At 38.7% G+C, this 18990-nt stretch overlaps 1 protein-coding gene across 2 annotated transcripts in view; it reads left to right on the top strand.

The window, feature by feature from the left end:
- LOC131968891 (receptor-type tyrosine-protein phosphatase gamma-like) overlaps positions 1-18990 on the top strand; it is a 519997-nt gene that overhangs the window by 343779 nt on the left and 157228 nt on the right. For both annotated transcript variants that reach the window (XM_059329944.1, XM_059329943.1), the window contains exon 5: positions 9673-9768. In XM_059329944.1, coding sequence (XP_059185927.1) covers positions 9673-9768 — 96 coding nt within the window. The remainder of the gene's footprint in view (positions 1-9672; positions 9769-18990) is intronic.

The following is an 18990-nucleotide window of genomic DNA, read 5'->3' on the forward strand; positions in this document are numbered from 1 at the left end:
AGATCTGCGCAGTTTCTGTTACGCGTGAGCTGTCCGTGGTACTGAAACAACAATCGCCCTTAATGTGATCATTTTCTGTCTGATGCAGGTCTATGTTATGCTGTACGTTAACACTTTATCGAGCCTACTTATTGGGTTCATCTGTAGTCGGCACTTTGTGCAATAAAATGATCTATTGTGCCGTGCGATAGAGCCGATACGCATGTTTTGTCTTTACTGTTGTATTGTGTACAGCCTTTATAGAGCTCTGTTGGGAGAGCTTGTGTGAAATATTATTTCTGCCTTCGCCACTGGTAGTATTCCTTCTGGGTCCAAAACGGATTGCACTACACACACAAAGTTTCTAGTGACCCGCAATCCTGCTGATCTGCATCTCTCAGTCATCATCTGGTATCCATGGAGACACCCGGTGGCGAAGGCAGAAATAATATTTCGGGTGGGCCAGCACAGAAGTGGATGGGCCATCTTTTCCCAGAAAAAGGACTCTGAAAAATGTAGAACTATAAAAATGACAAATATAGACAAACTGGAAAAATAGTGACTATTTTACTTTGCAACATTATGCATTACAAAGGAAATGACAGCAAAACACTGCCTATAAAACAAGCTCTCCTAACAGAGCTTTATAAAGGCTGTACACAATACAACAGTAAAGACAAAACATGCGTATCGGCTCTATCGCACGGCACAATAAATCATTTTATTGCACAAAGTGCCGACTACAGATGAACCCAATCAGTAGGCTCGATAAAGTGTTAACGTACAGCATAACATAGACCTGCATCAGACAGAAAATGATCACATTAAGGGCGATTGTTGTTTCAGTACCACGGACAGCTCACGCGTAACAGAAACTGCGCAGATCTACGGCACAGTTAGTGTGGAAATCAGTAAGGACACAACACAAGCCTTTAATCTTTCTGTTGCCTCATGCCAGTGTTTACTTGTACTGTTTAAGGTTGAGCTGCCAGCCGTTGTGAGAAATAAAGCACGACGCGGTCCGAGCCGCAATATAACGACCACCCGTGTCCGACTGGTCCCTCCTCCGCCCTCCATCATCATAAACAACACAACGCAGAGTCCCAGGGTGTGGAAAGGCTCATCCCACACGGGCCGGGTTACAAATACATTACATCACTGGCTACGCGTCTGGACTACACTATTGTTTTGTTTTCTCAAGATCTCGAATTAATTATGGCCGCGTTTCCCAGATTTGCTCGTTCTTAAGGACTTAAGAAGGCTCTTAAGAAGGGTTCGGCTTAGAAGGAGCGCTAAGATAGGGGTGTTTCCCAGATGCGTTCTTAACTGCCTTCTTAAGATCCCGCCAAAGAAGCTTCTTAAGAAGCTCTTAGTGGGAGCTGTCCACCGCCGTAGTGCTGAAATATAAATCAATCGATGCCAGGCAAATCGATCACCCACCACTTTATCAGCGCTTAAGTCACTCCACACACCTGTGCAATAAGGCTACGTGTGTGTGTGTGTGTGTGTGTGTGTGTGTGTGTGTGTGATCACAGCTAACAGGTGTATCCAAGTAGTAATCAAGCCATTAACGCATATATACCCCACTGGCGGACCTCGTCCCGCGTGGTGGGCATCCTGATGTGTCTCCGGGCATGGCGCAGGAGGATCGGTGTCACGGCTGCCACACTCCGTGAAACCGGTGCCTTGCTGAGGCCGTTGCCGTCCCCCACCACCTCCAGGAAGCTCCCCACTGCGTAAAAACGCAGCGCGGCCAGGAGCTGCACCTCCGGGCTGAGGGCAAAATTGCAGCGGGTTGCCCTCTGGATGTGTGGTGACACAAGCGTGACGAGGCGGTGGATCTCCTCACGAGGAAGCCGGTACTTGGACTGGACAGCCCGGTCCGTTCACTGAGACAGCATAGGCCTAAGTGTTATCTCGAAATAACGACTTAGTATCTCGAAATAACGAGATAGTATCTCGAAATAACGACTTAGTATCTCGAAATAACGAGATAATATCTGACAGTAAAAAATAAAAATAAAAATATATATATTTTTTTTTACATAGGTGTGTTATCTCGAAATAACGAGATAATTATAAATAATAATAATAATAATAAATAATATAGATAATTATAAATTACGAGATAATAATCTGAGAGTATAAAATTAAAAAAAAAAAAATTTTTTTTTTTTTTTTTACATAGGTGTGTTATCTCGAAATAACGACATATTATCTCGAAATAACGAGATATTATCTCGTAATTACGAGATACTATCTCGAAATAACGAGATAACATCTCAAAAAAAAATTTCTTCACTTGCGGTTCAGGGCTTCCGTAGTGTTGATGTTTACCAGTCAACATATAAGTCAGCGTGTGCAGACTACAGCAATGTTAATATGCAGCGTATGATACATGTTATGGCCCCGTGAATTATCTGTCACTCTCCCTCCGTCTCCCATGGGTGCAGATTGGTCTCAAGGTAGTGCTTTGCCTTGACCGGGTCATTAAAAGATACCTGCTCACCAGCTGGGGCTCTGATCTGCAGTGTGGCTGGATACAGGAGACCATATTTCACGCCTGCGCACCGATGTAGCAATCCTCTCACCTCGGTGAAGGCTGTTTTCTTTTTCCTGGTGGAGCCCAAGTAATCTGGGTAGATGTAGAAGCTTTTGCCTTTGTGGGTTATGGGACCTGCCCCCATAGCCTTTCCAAGAACATCCACTTTCTCCTGAAAGTAGTGGAACTTTATTGGATTATTGGCCTCGGGGCATCCCCATCCTTTGGCCTCAGCTGAAGTCTCCTGTGTGCCCGATCGAGCGTCGGTGTAAAGTTGAGGGCGATCGCTTCCTTTAACAGTTCGGCCAAGGCTTTCTCCGCTCGAATATTTCCAAGTCCCTCTTCCACTCCAACTAGTCTGCAGTTATCTTGCCGCTGCCGGTATTTGTGTAGACAGCGTGTTAACTTTAGCTTCAAGTGCTACAACCCGGTTAGCATGACCATTAGCTTCCTCCTCAAGATCATCAATGCGAGTTGACAATGTGGTGTTTTCTTTCTGTACTTCTTCAATTACCTTCGTAAGCTCTGCGCACACATTCAGGATTTTGTTCCTTAAATAACTCACCAAGTTGTCTATTTTATTGTGCAGTTTACCTGCAGCCTCCATCACAGATGAGTTGATCTTGGTTAGCACATCGTGCTCCGTTCGCTTTACGGCAGCCATGATTGCATCGAGATCCCTGACCCAGCTTCCACGGTCAGATCCACTTCAAGCGAGTCTGAGTAGCCGGCCCTGGCTTCAGTTAAAAGAGATTTAAGCATTTTGAGCATCTCTGAATTAAAATAACACGGCTAATTCAAGGAACTTGGTTCTTTGGAGACACGTTGCACTGGGAAAGACGAGAAGGAGAGCAAGAATATTAAGTAAATGTTCAATCTAAGCAGAGCTTCACATGTCGCTCCCCTTGCGCACCCCAAAAATGTTATCCTCTTATTTCTCCCCTTTCTTCATTTTCACTTTTTAATGGTAAAGCATTTCTTCTTTTAGCATTTTTGGCAGTATTACATTTTAGTTGTTCCATGTCTTTAAGCTCTTAGCCTGCAGTCTAGCTTCCAACTCTGGCAGTTTTACATTTTAGCTTCCAGGTTTTTCAGCAGTGCACTCAATGCATTTTGACCCTGTATTTCATATTTGTGTATTTTTTAGCATTACTTTGTTATGAATTTCAGCTTTTATACACATTTTCTGAAAGAAATACATGTTGTAGTTTAACATTATAATTAATTTCTAATAAATCTGGTTACACTGAAATGACAGCAGTTGCTTTTCTGTTGGAGGACCCAGCAGCCTGTTTAAAGGCCCGACACCACACTTCAGACTCTTTGTGTGCTTTGTGTCACTCAGCTCATAGTCCATTTGATGTCATCAGTGTCCCATTTCATTATGTGAAAAAGCAACCATTACCATTAAAAGGTAATGGGTGCTGCTGTCTTTGAACTGATTTTGTTTGTTCTCACTGCTACATTCACAAGCACGATCCTACACATTGACTTTAATTAATACCCGTTTGGGAGAATCGATTGTTTTAGTTGAGCCGTCTCTGCTATAAATTCACCTAACAGGCTCTATCTCAGGCTGCTCGACAACTGTTTACCTCGCAAATAGATCAAAAAGCAATGCACTGGGCTCTTTATGTGTGGATTAGCAAGCTGGAGAATAGGCAAGACAAGAGATATTGGCTGTGTTGATCTTGGTAAAGAAAAGACCACAGAATAGCTTTTGGCATGCAGGAAATATGTGCTAAATATGTAAAAACATTCATAATAGTATCTATAATAATTAACAGTACTGTATTACTGCATGTATGTATATATACAGTACTGTGCAAAAAAACAGGTGTGAGAAAAGCTGTAAAATAAGAATGCCTTCAAAAATACAAATGTGTATATTGTGTGTGTGTGTGTGTGTGTGTATATATATACAGAGTATCTGATAGAGATATCAGACTAATGTTTTTTCATTTCAACATTTGCTGTGTGTCTAAATGCGTCATGCCTCCACCAAATCACCATGACAGCGAATTGTTTGTCTGTGTCTGTGTCTGTGTGTGTTAACACAGTATTATAATTTACAGGCTGCAACCTGGTTATGTCTTCAACACAAACACCACACTGATAATTTACTTCTTATCACTTTTAAAACACACATCTGTGTTTATATAGTCTTCTACTACATTTAGTTTGTCCAGTTACTGGATTATCATGGAAGTAGGTCTAATAGAAAAGAAAGGGTGCCGAGATATCACTAGAAATCTATCTATCTAGAAATATCTCCCACACCATTACACCACCAGCAGCAGCCTGAACTGTTGATACAAGATTGTTCACTTTGAACTAATATTTTACATGGGAGGATTGAGCAGTCTCAGTGAGTGATTGGTTTTTCATGCAGTACGTTCCCTCGTCACATGGCAGCTGCATCAGTTCAGTCAGGACAGGAAACAGAAACTAGAAAATTTCCTGTGGGGAAATTCTGAAAGGGCCACGGGGGCTACTGCCGGTGTGTGTACACTATGATGAGACTCTTCAGAGATTTCAAACTATGCCCTTTAACCTCAAAATGTGTGTGTGTGTGTGTGTGTGTGTGTGTGTGTGTGTGTGTGTGTGTGTAATTAAAATCACATAAAGTTACCTGTGTGTGTGTGTGTGTGTGTGTGTGTGTAATTAAAATCACATAAAGTTACCTGTGTGTGTGTGTGTGTGTGTGTGTGTGTATGAGGGGTATTTTATGCCAGCACGCTATACTAAAACGCGTGTACAGCGCCTATGCGATGACATCAAACGTCTAACGTGCGTGTGTAAATTCCATTCACTTTCAATGGACAGACGAGCGCCACGTAGGCGTCACGCAGACGCTGCACACGCGTTGTTGCGAACACGCCTACGTGACGGCTGCGTGACCGGTCAACTAAGCCTCAAATACGTGACATGAAGACCTGCGTGACTGTTAAGTACAATTCTACATGAGCGTACAGACACACGCTGTGTAGTGTGTGTGGAAATCAAATAGCGATAAGTCATTCACACCACGAGCGATCGTAGCGGACGCCTGTGTGCACGCTCGTCTCAATGTACAAATAACTATTCTAGTCTACACGTGCACACGTTAAGGCGTCTGAAACGTTGGCTTTAGGACCATAACACACACGCGTTAACGCGTGTAGGCCTGTAACAGTTCAGCTGTTACACAGAGTCTCAGCTTAACATGGGATTGTTTATAAGAAAGTAGAACTTATAGATGAACTCCAAGCCCCAACAGAGCTGTCAGGATATTTCTATTATTTTCAGGCCCGTTTTTATTTTCTTGTTAACGAAATCTCTCTCTCTCTCTCTCTCTCTCTCTCTCTCTCTCTCTCTCTCTCTCTATCTGTCTCTCTCTTGTCTCTCTCTCTCTCTCTCTCTCTCTCTCTCTCTCTGAATATTACTGAATATTAAGTAGCCATGCGGAGCTATCTAATGAATATTCAGTAGCCATGTGGACAGCAGTCTCTTCACAATATGATTCCATCGGACCTTATCTACACTGTTTAACCCAATTTGGCACTTATGCACATTGGTGTTTCCTGTCATGGTGGAACATGAAGTAGGCGACAACCTACTTGATATTCAAGACGCAAGGCCTTTTGGGAACTCAAACTGTGAACTTAACTCTGATAATACCATGTGAGAGGGGAATGTGTAAAGAAGTGAGGTCTGTCTTGATGTAGGGCAGAAGGTTCGGGCCACTTTGCCTCTTGCTGAAGAGCCAATGCTGGAAAGTGCAACAACCACGGGACTTTGTTGCTTTGTATAATAATCGTCCAGGACTGGGCGGTGTATTGGAGTACGGATGTGTTGATAAAACCCGGAAGACTAAGTATTTTGTTCTTCTTGTTTGGCCAGCTCACCCATTAACTTATTGCAATTGTCAAACTTGCCACGACAAGGGCTACAGTTAACATGAACAGAAATCCCAAATCTAATACAAGGCAGGATGGATCCATGCTTTCAGGTTGTTTACGCCAAGTTCTGACCCTACCATCTGAGTGTTGCAGCAGAAATCAAGACTCATCAGACCAGGCAAAGTTCTTACAATCTTCTACTGTCCACATTGAGTCTGTGTGAATTGTAGCCTGTTCTTAGCTGACAGGTGTGGCACTCAGTGTGGTCTTCTTCGCGGTAAATGGACTGCATTTTTCTAGTCTTTGCAACCACTCAAAGCACTTTACACCACAGATAGCACTCATTCACACATTCATACACTGGTGGCTGAGGAAACCCCTGCCCAAGGATTCTTAGACATGTAGGCTGCCATGGTCAGGGATCGAACCACTGACCACAGACCTTCCAATTGGGCGACCGCTCTATCAACTGGGCAACGTGTGTTGTGTTAAGCAATTGGTCTTCTGTAATAAGTTGTTATTTGAGTTACTGTTCTATCATCTTGAATCAGTCTAGCTATTCTCCTGACCTCTAGCATCAACAAGGCATCAAGGTTCACTGGATATTTTCTCTTTTTCAGGCTGTTCTCTGTGAATCCTAGAGATGACACCAACAACCATGTCACGTTCAAGGTCACTTAAATCACCTTTTCCCCCCGTTCTGATGCTCCCTTGAACTTCACCAAGTCTTCTTCTCCATGTCTACATACCTGAATGCTTTGAGTTGCTGCCATGTGATTGGCTGATTAGATATTTGGGTTAACGAGCAGTTGAATAGGTCTTCCTACATTTTATTTTATTTTATTTTATTATTTGTGTGTGTCACCTGATCCATGTGACTTAAGCTAAGGGATATAATGTGGTGTTTTAGTTAACTCTTTCTTTTGGAATTGACATTGCCTTCCCTAGCCGCCAGCAGGAACAGCATAACATAAAAACTTTAATTCCTTTAAATAACAGAAACACGGAACAAGTAAAGAAAATCATTTTTTCACATAACTCATTCTTCCAGTGCTGCCAGCCTGTTTAGCAAACATTATTTTAAACTTCAATGTGAGGTTTTTCTTTTTCAAATATTTATTTAAAAGTTGTCTGTTTTTCTTCACATGGAGTTGTTGCTCCCAGCAGTAGAAAATTTGAAGTGGAACAAATTGCAAAAGCTTTGGCATAGCCATACTAATGATTATGTATAATTGTCTGTAGTTTCCTATTATATTTTATATGTTTATGTCATGATGATCAAAATGTACTGCGCTGGTTATCTGTTGAATAGTCTTAAGCATCTAAGCATTAGCATATTTTATACATTTCTACGCTCTCAGGTGTATCTTGACTCTAACTAATCAAAGGAATGTGTGAGGTGTTAGATGGACCAATGAGCAACCAGTACTCTAGAGCTTTGAGGTGTGTCTCATCTACCTTTAATTGGCAAGCACTTGTTGACAAAAAAAAACAGAGGCTGTATCCCAAAGTCAAGGAAGGATCCTCCAACTGCTGAATTTGAAGGATACTATGTCATCAACATCTGCCGAAGGACTGTCCTAATATCCAGGATCCTCCAGAGGACAGAGTCCTTCTGTTGTCCAAATTCCAAGGATGCATGTGTGTATCCTCCGTGCACCCCGAGTACCCATAATGCCTTGCGCACACTGGTCTACGGGGAGATTTAAAAATGTCGAGCAAAGAAACAGCGATCAGTTTACACTGAATATTTGTTATCACATAACTTACACATCTTGTGTTCAAAGTCAAGCAAAACATATGCATAAACAAATGCCAGAATATTTTGCTAAAAGATAATAAACATCATCTTGATGCATTGTCAGTTAAGTTAATTGATGCCGTTTCAGTTGGCTAAAGTTATTAATTGTTAATTCATAATTTGCGTCTGATGATGTACTAAGTGCAAAGTATATGTAGCTATGCCATTCAGAAAGTTATACATGTTTATTGTGTTAACAGATTGACAGTTCGCTATTATCTGTTATTGTTATTTATAAATAACTGTTATTGTACTGTACTGTAAAATTAAATTTTAAAAAATCACAGAACACATCTCCATGGTGAGTTATGCACCGCTGAATTTAAGCAGGACCGTCCAATGACACAATGACACAATGGCTGTTCCATTTGTGCATTATTACAGTGAAAGGAAGGATTCTGGCCTTTGGAGGACCGACTCCGAAGAAAGGATCCTACCAAGGAAGGATCCCTGACATTGGGATACAGCCACAGTGTTGAAAAAACCAACAAAAAAATAAGGAAGGGTGCATTGCAAGAGAAGCTGTGAAAATCTGTGGCCTAACAGAAAGACTCATTTTGTCCTTTGTGCTCTGCAGTGGAGTAAAACAGTCTTGCCTTTTTATTTTCAGTATCACAATGACATGATCTGCCAATAAACTCCTCTTGCAGTTAATCTACAGGAATGTGCAACTTTGTAACATTGGAATTGACTAAGAAAGTACAGCCTTGCATTTTCAGTCATTGTCACAGAACCCTTATAGTTAGTTAACAACATGACTCAGCATTTTGACTGTTGCAAAAAATAACATAAGGACTTGCCATTGGAGATTGGAGAAATGTACCCAAGTGTTGAGAAAAACTTTCACAAACTCAGAAACTTCACAAAAAGTTGTTAATTGTTAGAGGGATACCTATATAGTTATATTATATTAGATTACAGTTTGTTGTAGTGTCTTTATTCTCATCGGGATCTCTAGCAAAGAGTCTACAGAGGCTTCAATACATCCAAAACTCTGCAGCTAGGATCCTGATGAGAGTGCGGAAATACGAACATATCACCCCCATTCTCCACTCACTTCATTGGCTCCCTGTTTCCACCAGGATTGAATATAAGGTTTCCCTCCTTACTCATCAATACATCTACGGAAATGCCCCCTCATATCTCAAAGAACTACTCACCCCACAAAATACAACAACTTTTAAAAAAGGACTAAAAACTTTTGTTTTTAGCAAAACCTTTGATTCCTCTCGTCCAGATGGTTTTTAGCTTGTGTATGTATGTATGTATATGTATACTTTTTCTTCTGTTTTTAGCTGTTTCATCCTTTTTTAATTAGACTGTTGTGCTTTTAACCTGTAGCAATATGACATTTCCTTTAATGTAAAGTGCATTACAAATAAAATGTATTATTATTATTACTATTATTGAAATTGATGAGTGAATCTCTTATTCGTACCAACCTAACTCAGTTTTTCTGTCTCCCACAGATGCAGATTTACATGTACAACTCAGATGACTTTGACAGCCTCAGTGCAGCTTTGAGGGAGAAGAGGATCATTGCAGCCATGGCTGTGTTTTTTCAGGTAGGAACCTTGTTTCCCCAAGCCTGTTTGTGTTTGTGTCTGTGAAAACTTAAATAAATAGACGTAGAAACCATTTTGTAGGATTTGGACTGGTTTGCGAGTTAATGGGGGTGTGTGTCTACTGATAAAGACTGACATATTCTCCATTAGTGGTTGGGATAGTTTTATGAATGTTGTTTTTTTTAACCCAGGTTGAAAATATTCCACAGAAGAGTTAAATTTGGATCAAGTTCTATATTTTTAAACTTTATATATTTGATCTTATCTCCACTCATATCTATCTTACTTGGCCTATGATCATCAAACAAAAACTGGCATGGAGTTTGAAGCCAGAACATGCCGTTAATAAAAAGTAATAATCTGCGCTTTCGGTGACCCCAGAGGGTTAATATGACTTCAGAGGAACATCTGTTGATAATATTTAAGTAAATATGAGCCTATGAATTCTAAAACATCTTGAACCTAAATAATAATAATAACTTTGGTAGGATAAAAAAAATATATATATCCAAGTCAGAATTAGCATTTGATGGTGAAGATAAGGTTAAGGGTCAGCCCGTCAGAGGGTTGGTCGTATTTTCATCTCTTCTCAGTTAGCCTCTGTAGAAGCTAAACACCCTGAGTTTGTGTGATGGGGTGAGAGTATGAGCTGTAAAAACTGTACATCAAGATAAAAGTCCAGCCACCAATAAAATCCTCTCAGGCCTGTTGAGTGGAGCTGTGGGTGGACAGGGATCATTGTCAGCTCTATCATTCTCAATTGGCAGGAATAAAAAGTTCATTTGAGGCCATCGATTACCTAAGTGGCCTTTTACTTGGACCATTAACCCCCAGTTAATATTTCCCCCCTCACTTCCCTCTCTCTTGCTCTGTGTCTATAGTCTCTCTTTCACTGCCCTCATCTCACACTGTGTTTAAGTTGTGTCCATAAAAACGCCCCTTTCTCTTCTTCTGTCCCAATAATGTTAATACAAACAATTTTCTCTTACTGATTTTATGCACTATTACTATTATCAACTCCATGTTTTTACCTTATTAGTTTTTCCCATTTAGTCCTATTCCTTGTTGCTTTATAACACCATAGGTCAATGGGAACTAGACTTGCTTTAGACTCTTGAAGATATTTTACTACTTACTATTTTATTATTTTTTTTGAAATATGAAAAATAATCAGAATAATCTAGACACTTTTGGATATACCTGGATGACAATCCTCACAGACATGGCTATGAAATACACAGAAATTTAAAAGGTTGTTACTAGTGAAGGGACAACGAAGCTTCATGAACCATTTGCTTTATTTACAGAGCCCACCAGATGGCGCTCTTTGTTCAAAAAAGGGCTGAAAACACACTCAATTACCATTGCTAAGTATAAGTGCGATCCATTTATCATTTGCTGTAACTTCTCGGCTCAGTTTGGTGACATAATGTAACATTACTACCCAACATGTTTACATTTATATCTTATTCTCCACTTTGAAAATCTGTATTTCTCATATAAAAATGATTTGGGGTTTCTAACGGGTTTTATCCACCCTCCTCAGAGACTTGCACTAGCTGCTAGTGAAGGGACAACGAAGCTTCATGAACCATTTGCTTTATTAACAGAGCCCACTAGATGGCGCTCTTTGTTCAACAAAGGGCTGAAAACACTCAATTACCATTGCTAAATATTTTTTTAAGCCAAGACCGCCATCTAGTGGGGTCAAAAAATAAAGCAAATGCTTCACGAAGCTTCGTTGTCCCTTCACTAGTTGCTACCATAGAAATGAGGAATTTTAAGGTTGAATTTTCTTTTTATTTGGGTCCCTTGTCTTGTTTTTTTAATTAGTGTTTGCAAGGTTAATCTATCATGGCTAACTTAATGTACCTTGATTATATTACATTGTCATTCATGTTTTAAAAGCCCAGTAAGCAGACCTAATCAGCAGTTAGAGTGACATATCTAGTGTCATATAGTGTGTTATAGTGTGACATATCTCCCCCAAACCCCTTCACAACAACATCACTCAAAACAAAATCTATACAGACCTGTCACTGATGAATGGTAAAAAGACTGTCCACATGTCATAAAGGTTCTCAATCTTTCCTTTTGCCAGATCAGGCCAGTTTTTCTGGTGCCAGGTTACAAGGCAACTCTATATATCATTGACTTGAAAATGTTTCCCGTTTAAAGCAATAACACGTTTGGCCTGCAATAAACAAATATAATTCAGGAAAAACATGTCAAATGCAAATGTTGACATTTTCTCACGTACATTTAATACAGTTATCAGGTATGTTGGGGTTTTTAAATGTATTAAACTTTACAGGGCAAATGAAGGTTCTAAATAAGCACCTGTCCTGTTACAGCCTGAACCTAGAGTTCATAATTTGGGAAAATTTCCTTTAGAACCAACAAGCAGTATATCATAAAACAGCTGATCTCCTTTCTGTAGATTTTTCACAGTAAGACTCTTAATAGAGGACAATAGGGGTCCAAAGAAGTCTCAATCTGTGTGCTCAATTGCAAAATCTTAAAAGAATGCATCCATGTATTTGTCAAATATTTGTTCAAAATACATTAAAATAGCTTCACTCTATAAATCTATTTTACTCAACCCTTTATCCATCCAAAATTTAAATCCAAAGTCAGCTCTCCCTGGTTTGAAATTGTCATTACACCCAATTGGTGAGAAGCATGAAAGCTCGAGGGATTCACTGAAGAAGGCATGTGCCTGGTGCCAGACTGATCTGGTGTTTATAAGGACAGGCTTCTGAATGTTTATAATAAGTAATTGAGTTTGTGCAGAGTAAAGATACAGCTGGAATGGCAACTCTATTAAATTGTTTTCTATGTTAATTCAGGATGGGGCATTTGTATCTAAAATGTAATTAGTAGCTGCACAAAGTTGTGCTGCCCAGTAAGAACGTTTTAAATGATTGTTTACTGTTCCAGATAAACCTAGTAAAGTTTCTCTTTGGTGTAGAGAAAAAAGTAGCACGAGGTGGGAGCGCAAGAGACTGGACAAGATATACACATTTTGGCAGGATGGACATTTTGATAATGTTAACATGAGCTATCATTGAGATGGGTAACGTATTCCATCCCTTTAAAAACTCCAATATTCCTTGTACTATGGGGTCATAATTTAAGGATACAATTTTATCTATGTCAGGGATGATTTATAATCCTAGATAAATAAAACCTTTGGAGGTGTATGCAAATTGTGTATGTATTGGAGGGCATCTTCTCTCCTTCTCATTCAATAATAACAAAGTACTTTTTCTGTTATTTTATTTGTATCCAGAGAACTCTCTGAATGTCTCAAGAAGATGAGTGAGAGGACGCACACAATTTCCTACATTTGTTAAAATTAAAATCATCAAAAAGGGACAGAGTTTGTTCAATTTGACCTATCTTAATACCTGAAATCTCAGAAGAGTGATATAATAAAGGGGATAATCTTTGTCGCATGGATCTGCAGCCTCACAAAGCCTTATCAGCGTCTAAAGACAGGAGCCCACTGGCATTCTTTCGCATACAACATATTCAATAACCTGTGGGTATTGTGGTACACTTGTCTGCCGACCATTCTGGTCATTAGCAATCAATTTAGGGATTTGCGACTCAATTCTTTGGGCCAAAGCTTGGCACAGTATTTTAGTGTCACATGACATGAGGGATATAGGGCAGTATGAACCTGTATTACCTGGCTTTAACAGAAGGGAAATGACTGCCTATTGCAATGATTGTGGAAGAATTCCTTCTTCATAAGATTCATTGAGATTGAGACATTTTTATATATTTCTAATGGAAGGCCATCTGGCCCAGATGCCTTACCACTGTTCATGAAGCTAAGTGCTTTGGTAAATTCTTTAATAGTCAAATTTCAATCAAGGCCAATGTTTTAATCTCTGCAACTGTTGATTGCCTCCAGCATGTCGGTAAACTTAATTTCAATTTTAACTTTAATTACATTTTCTGACTTTTGGGGGGCATAAACTTCCCAAATGTTATTAACAATTTCAGTCATCTTTTTGAGGATTTTGTCAGAAATCTTGCTCAAAGCCGAGTTCGTGAGACAAATCATCAGCACGCCATAACCAGGAGTCTACATATTTCTCAGACTTATGGTAATTTGTGTGTGATATCAAAGCGTGTGTGCTGTGGCTTGCATCACTTTCTGGAAAACCACAGAGTTTTGGAGCTCCTCCCTACCTACATTGCTGGATCAGCAGGAGAGGGACATGTGAGAAATTAATAAATTAAACCTCAACCACATTCTTTCGAACTGTGAGCACATTTTCTGGCAACAGATAAAACACACACCATGAATTCATGGAACCTCTGCTAGCTGCTATCATCCATGAGCTAATGGTTAAGTGTGGTTTAATATAATTGGCCAATTTCCCCAAATAGGAATTTTAAAGTAAGCAAATAACAAGAGAAACTGCAAGCAATTAGAACATTTTTCCCTCACTGTTTTTTATCACGTTACATATTAAAAGATGTCTTTCATAGAAAGCCTACAAATTCACACAAATTGTGACCTGAGGGTGGCATTGGAGAAAAGGTCAGTGGGGTCAACCTAAGTGAAAATCATTTTCAGTACCATGAGTCACTGTTTGCAGTTTTGACAAAATAAAGGAGATGAGTAGGCAGATGGAGAAATTGCTTCCCTTGAAGCAGCTGGATGAAATGGCCTACTTTCTGTCAAAATGCAGCAAAAAATTGCTTCCTTTACTGACAGGTTACTCCAGTTGTCCTCCAATACAAGAGTCATTCTCTCTGTTCTTTTAGTGCTCTTTCCCTTCACCACCCTACTGATTTATGACATGGCAGTGTGTTTACTCTCAACCTGATGACATTGCACAGTTGCATCTTGCAACCTCAAAGATGGATTTGAACCTGCAGCCTCAATAACTTAGCTCTAGTATATATACCTTGACAGGTTGTGCAAGTGTGTTTTTTCATATGCAGAGAGGGGTTTGTGTGGATCCCGGCCTCAGAAATTGCTCTCCTGGCCCACTCACACACTTCATGCATCTGTCTTGGTGACCTGAGAAGACTAAAACTAAGCTAAAACTGTGTCTGTTTATGTTTGTTTGTATATACAGTAAGGCACAACCAATATTTTTGTTTGTTTGTTTGTTTTGAAAGAAAAAGATTGTATGTCACATACCAAATTGACACTCATTATGGGACAAAAGCCATGTTCACAATTGGGTAAAATCAGATTTTGGGGTCAGTTGTTAAGGTTAGAGACAGATTAAGGTCAGGGTTATGCAAGTTGTGGTTATGGTTATGCGTAGCATAGTGTAGGTTTCCAGGCAATTAATAAGTCTACAGCCACTTGTCTTTTCAATGCAACTTTTGTGAAACACAGCAGTGTCCACATGTGCCTGGTCGAATGGTGATCAGATATATTCCCTTGTAATGAGTGGCACTGAGTACACCAGATAGCCTTCTGCTTTTCTTTAGATTTAATTTATTTTGTAAAAATGGCAGGCCCATACGAGACACACTTTGTTGAGGCGAGAGCAGCGGGGCAAGTGATTAATGCTGTAATTAACTGCTATCAAGTTAAGCCTACACACACTTCTTTCAGACCAAAGTACTATATGCATGTGTTGCAAGACTCAATTCATGTATGAGCAAAAGACCAGAGAGAGAGAAAGGTTTTTAAATGTCTCAGTAGCTTCTAACCGAACATCTGTAGTTTAAAGTTGAGTCTCTCTCCAGCATCACTGTTTGTACTTTCAGATAAGTGCTTTATTAACCCTTTAATGTTGGCTTTCAGCCTGACAAAAAGTCAGTGTTTCCAGATTTTTCTATTTCAAAATAAAAGCTTATTTATAAAGCCCAAAATCACATATCTGAAATTTGCCTTGAAGGGCTTTAGAGACCCCTTATCCTACTACAAAAAACCCTAGACCTCTAAAGAGGAAAAAACTGAAGAAACCTGGAGAGAGGGAGAGTGACAGACGAAGGATCAGGAAAATAGACGTGTAATAGTAATACTTGTTTTTTTCTCGGATCAACAAAGTAAGAGAATGAGCGAGGGGGGAGGGAGGCAGAGAGAGAGAGTAACGGTTGAAAAGGGGAGAAATGCAAAAAAAAAAAATTAACACCAACAACAATAACAGTACTAATACTGTAATGATTGGATGACATAAGTTCTAGTGGAAAGTGTAATGGCCCAAAAAGTCACACTGGTAACCGTGTGTGTGTGTGTGTGTGTGTGTGTGTGTGTGTGTGTGTGTGAGAGTGAAGTGTTGATTTAATGCATATTACTGCAATAGTTTTTGCTTCATATATTGTGACCCTTTACATGAGTGTCACTGGCCCTCATCAAACGCAGAAACCAGTAACCAGTGCAGATCAGAGTGCAAAAATGATCTTGCGATAGAATATTTTAAATTGGGAGCACAGGCTTAAAGTTTTCACAGCTTTTTGGTTGCATGAGGTAAACAATGTTTTTAAAGTAAGTTTTAATTAAAAAAAGAAAATGAATTTCTCCGAGGTAGAATTGTAACGCTGATGTCCAACAGCTGCAACAGAACCAACTGGTTTTGTTTGGCAGCATAAACAGTGGCAACAAAGGAAATCACTGCTGTGGACAATTGAACTCCCAGTGAGGTATAGCTGTGATATATAAAGCATAATAGCCTTTATAATATGCAAATAAATTAAGAATATTCGGGAAAAGGGTATAGGGTACCTAACTGCAAGTTAAATAGATACAAACTGTCCTTTAAACCAATCTCCATTATATTATTAAATAGTGCAAGATAGTGTGTGTGTGTGTGTGTGTGTGTGTGTGTGTGTGTGTGTGTGTGAGTGCGTGTATGTAAGTGAGAGATTCATAAAGGGATTGTGCAATAAAAACGATGGTATAGGGAAGTGCAATAGAATAATCAGTGTAATTAATGATGTTGTATGGGTATATGTGCAATAGGAAGAGCGTTTGCAATAGAGGAAATGAAGAGTGTGTGTGTCCTCTGCTGATATGAATTTATGCGATATGTAAACAGACTTCCTTTGGTGTGTATTTGTGTTTTGTGATGCGCTATATGTGAACATGTGACATTCTCTTGTGTCCAAAACAAATTTCTCCTAAGGGAGACAATAAAGCAACTAACTAATTAAATTATTATAATGTAGAGATATTAATATTAGAACAATTATTGTTTCGTAAATTGTGTAGAAACTCTCAAATACTTTTTGATGTATGACGTGTGTAAGCTAAGTGGTTTGAGTTACATTTTCTTCCTCAATTTTATCAAAGTGGCTGAATTAAAAAAAACATAATATAAACTAACTTAAAACCAGTGATAAGAGAATACACCATTATCTGTATCTTTATCTGTTTACTGAATAAGAATGGGGTGTGGTTGCTATGTTTATCATTTAAGCAGACACTGATTAGAGTCAAAGCTGACAATAATTATAACACAGAAAAAAATAGGTCCATCACACCATACAAAACAACAAAGCAACTAGCAAGTAGTAAATAAGTCCCCAAAAACAAGCAATGCAAATACAAATAGGTCTTTAGTCAACTTTGCTGAGTCTGCTTCATTTTCCCCACAACTGCAAACAGTTTGGTCAAAAACCATTTCAAATTTATAAAAAGAATTTCTAAAGTCGCTCTGAACAACATACAGCACACTGCAAATGATTTACTGTGATTTTTTTTATATTAACTTATTGGCAGCAATTAACAAGTAACTTACTGTAATTATTATTTACAGTAGAACTACTGTATTTTTGTTTAAAGTACTGTTTTTTTTACTGTAAAATAAAAAACAGTGATTTTAGTTTTATTTACAGTACTCGTTTCTTTACTGTAAAATTAAAATTAAAATTAAACACTGATTATTTAGTTGTGTTTACAGTACTGATTTGTTTACTGTAAGAATAAAAAAATAATTTGATAATAATTTCATCATCATTTTTTATAGAAATAACTAGTAATTGCAAGTCATTACTATATACACTAAAGAAAATAATATTAATACATTTACAGTTTTACACTTGATTTCCATTCTGTGTTTTGTATGAAAAACTTTACTTTAATTTAATTAATTAAACAGCATTTGTATAGGACTGATTCTGATCAAAATGATGATGAAAATCTACAGTAATGCTTTGACTACTGTAATTTGTCACAAGGACCGATTTTTATTGTAAATGATACAGCACTAAACTGTAAAAATCAAACACAGGGATGAACTGTGAATAATACAGTAAATGACTGTAGATTTAACAGCAATTATTTACAGTGAAGGAAATCAACAGAGCAACAGCTGTGTGTGTATTGCCCGTTCAGTAACAGTGATGAGCCTATTTACGATGTATACACTGGGTACTCCGGGTACAGATGATCAGAAAGTCAGTCAGTCAGGTCTGCAGCATGATCCACCGAACTCCTGGGGTTTAGTATCTGTACTTGGTACTTGAAGATTTCCTGACATTGTGATTATATCATTGGGAGATTGTGGGCTTAAATTGAATAAAGCAGGAATTAGCTCTTGGCAGCTGGGCTGCAGACAGTGCATTTCTGATGGATGGTTGCTACAATGCATATTGACACATTTGACTCATTTGAAACGTTTACTGTTTCATACTGTACAGATATTGTACTTTTAAAAAGTAAAAAAAACAAAACATAGTGGGAAATCCTGTTGTCCACTCAGAGGAATGGAACAAATAACACTGAATTCCTCTTTTGCTGATTTGTAGCTTCTTCTCCATCGATAAACTTCAGTCTCTCAGCCTTATGTTACCTTGAAAGAGAAAACAACACTATCATCCCATGCAAATGTGTGCGTCTTGAAAGCAAATGTTGGAGTGTAATTGTACAAATTATTTAACTTTTTTTTTTTACTTTTTTACTTTTAAAAAGTACAATATCTGTACTGACTACCCTTTTAATCCCAGTATTTGACTCAACTCATCTGGCGCACCTGTGGCTACATGCATTCAGGCTGGAATAGAAAGAATACATTATCATGTACAGTTTTAGAGGCTGCAACAATCATGGCTAATCATCACATACTGTGTATACAGTATACAGTGTGTAGGTTCTCATACACTGTAGGGATGAGCTTGTCACCACTCAGACTGACAGATGTAAAGCAAGCAAATATTACCATAAACGTGATTCAATTTTATACGATGATTAACAGCAGCAGCTGAAGATTTGTGCAGTTAAGTTTTCAAACAATATGGATC

The sequence above is a fragment of the Centropristis striata genome, chromosome 3 (genome assembly GCF_030273125.1).
Source record: "Centropristis striata isolate RG_2023a ecotype Rhode Island chromosome 3, C.striata_1.0, whole genome shotgun sequence".
In the NCBI taxonomy this organism is placed as follows: Eukaryota; Metazoa; Chordata; class Actinopteri; order Perciformes; family Serranidae; genus Centropristis; species Centropristis striata.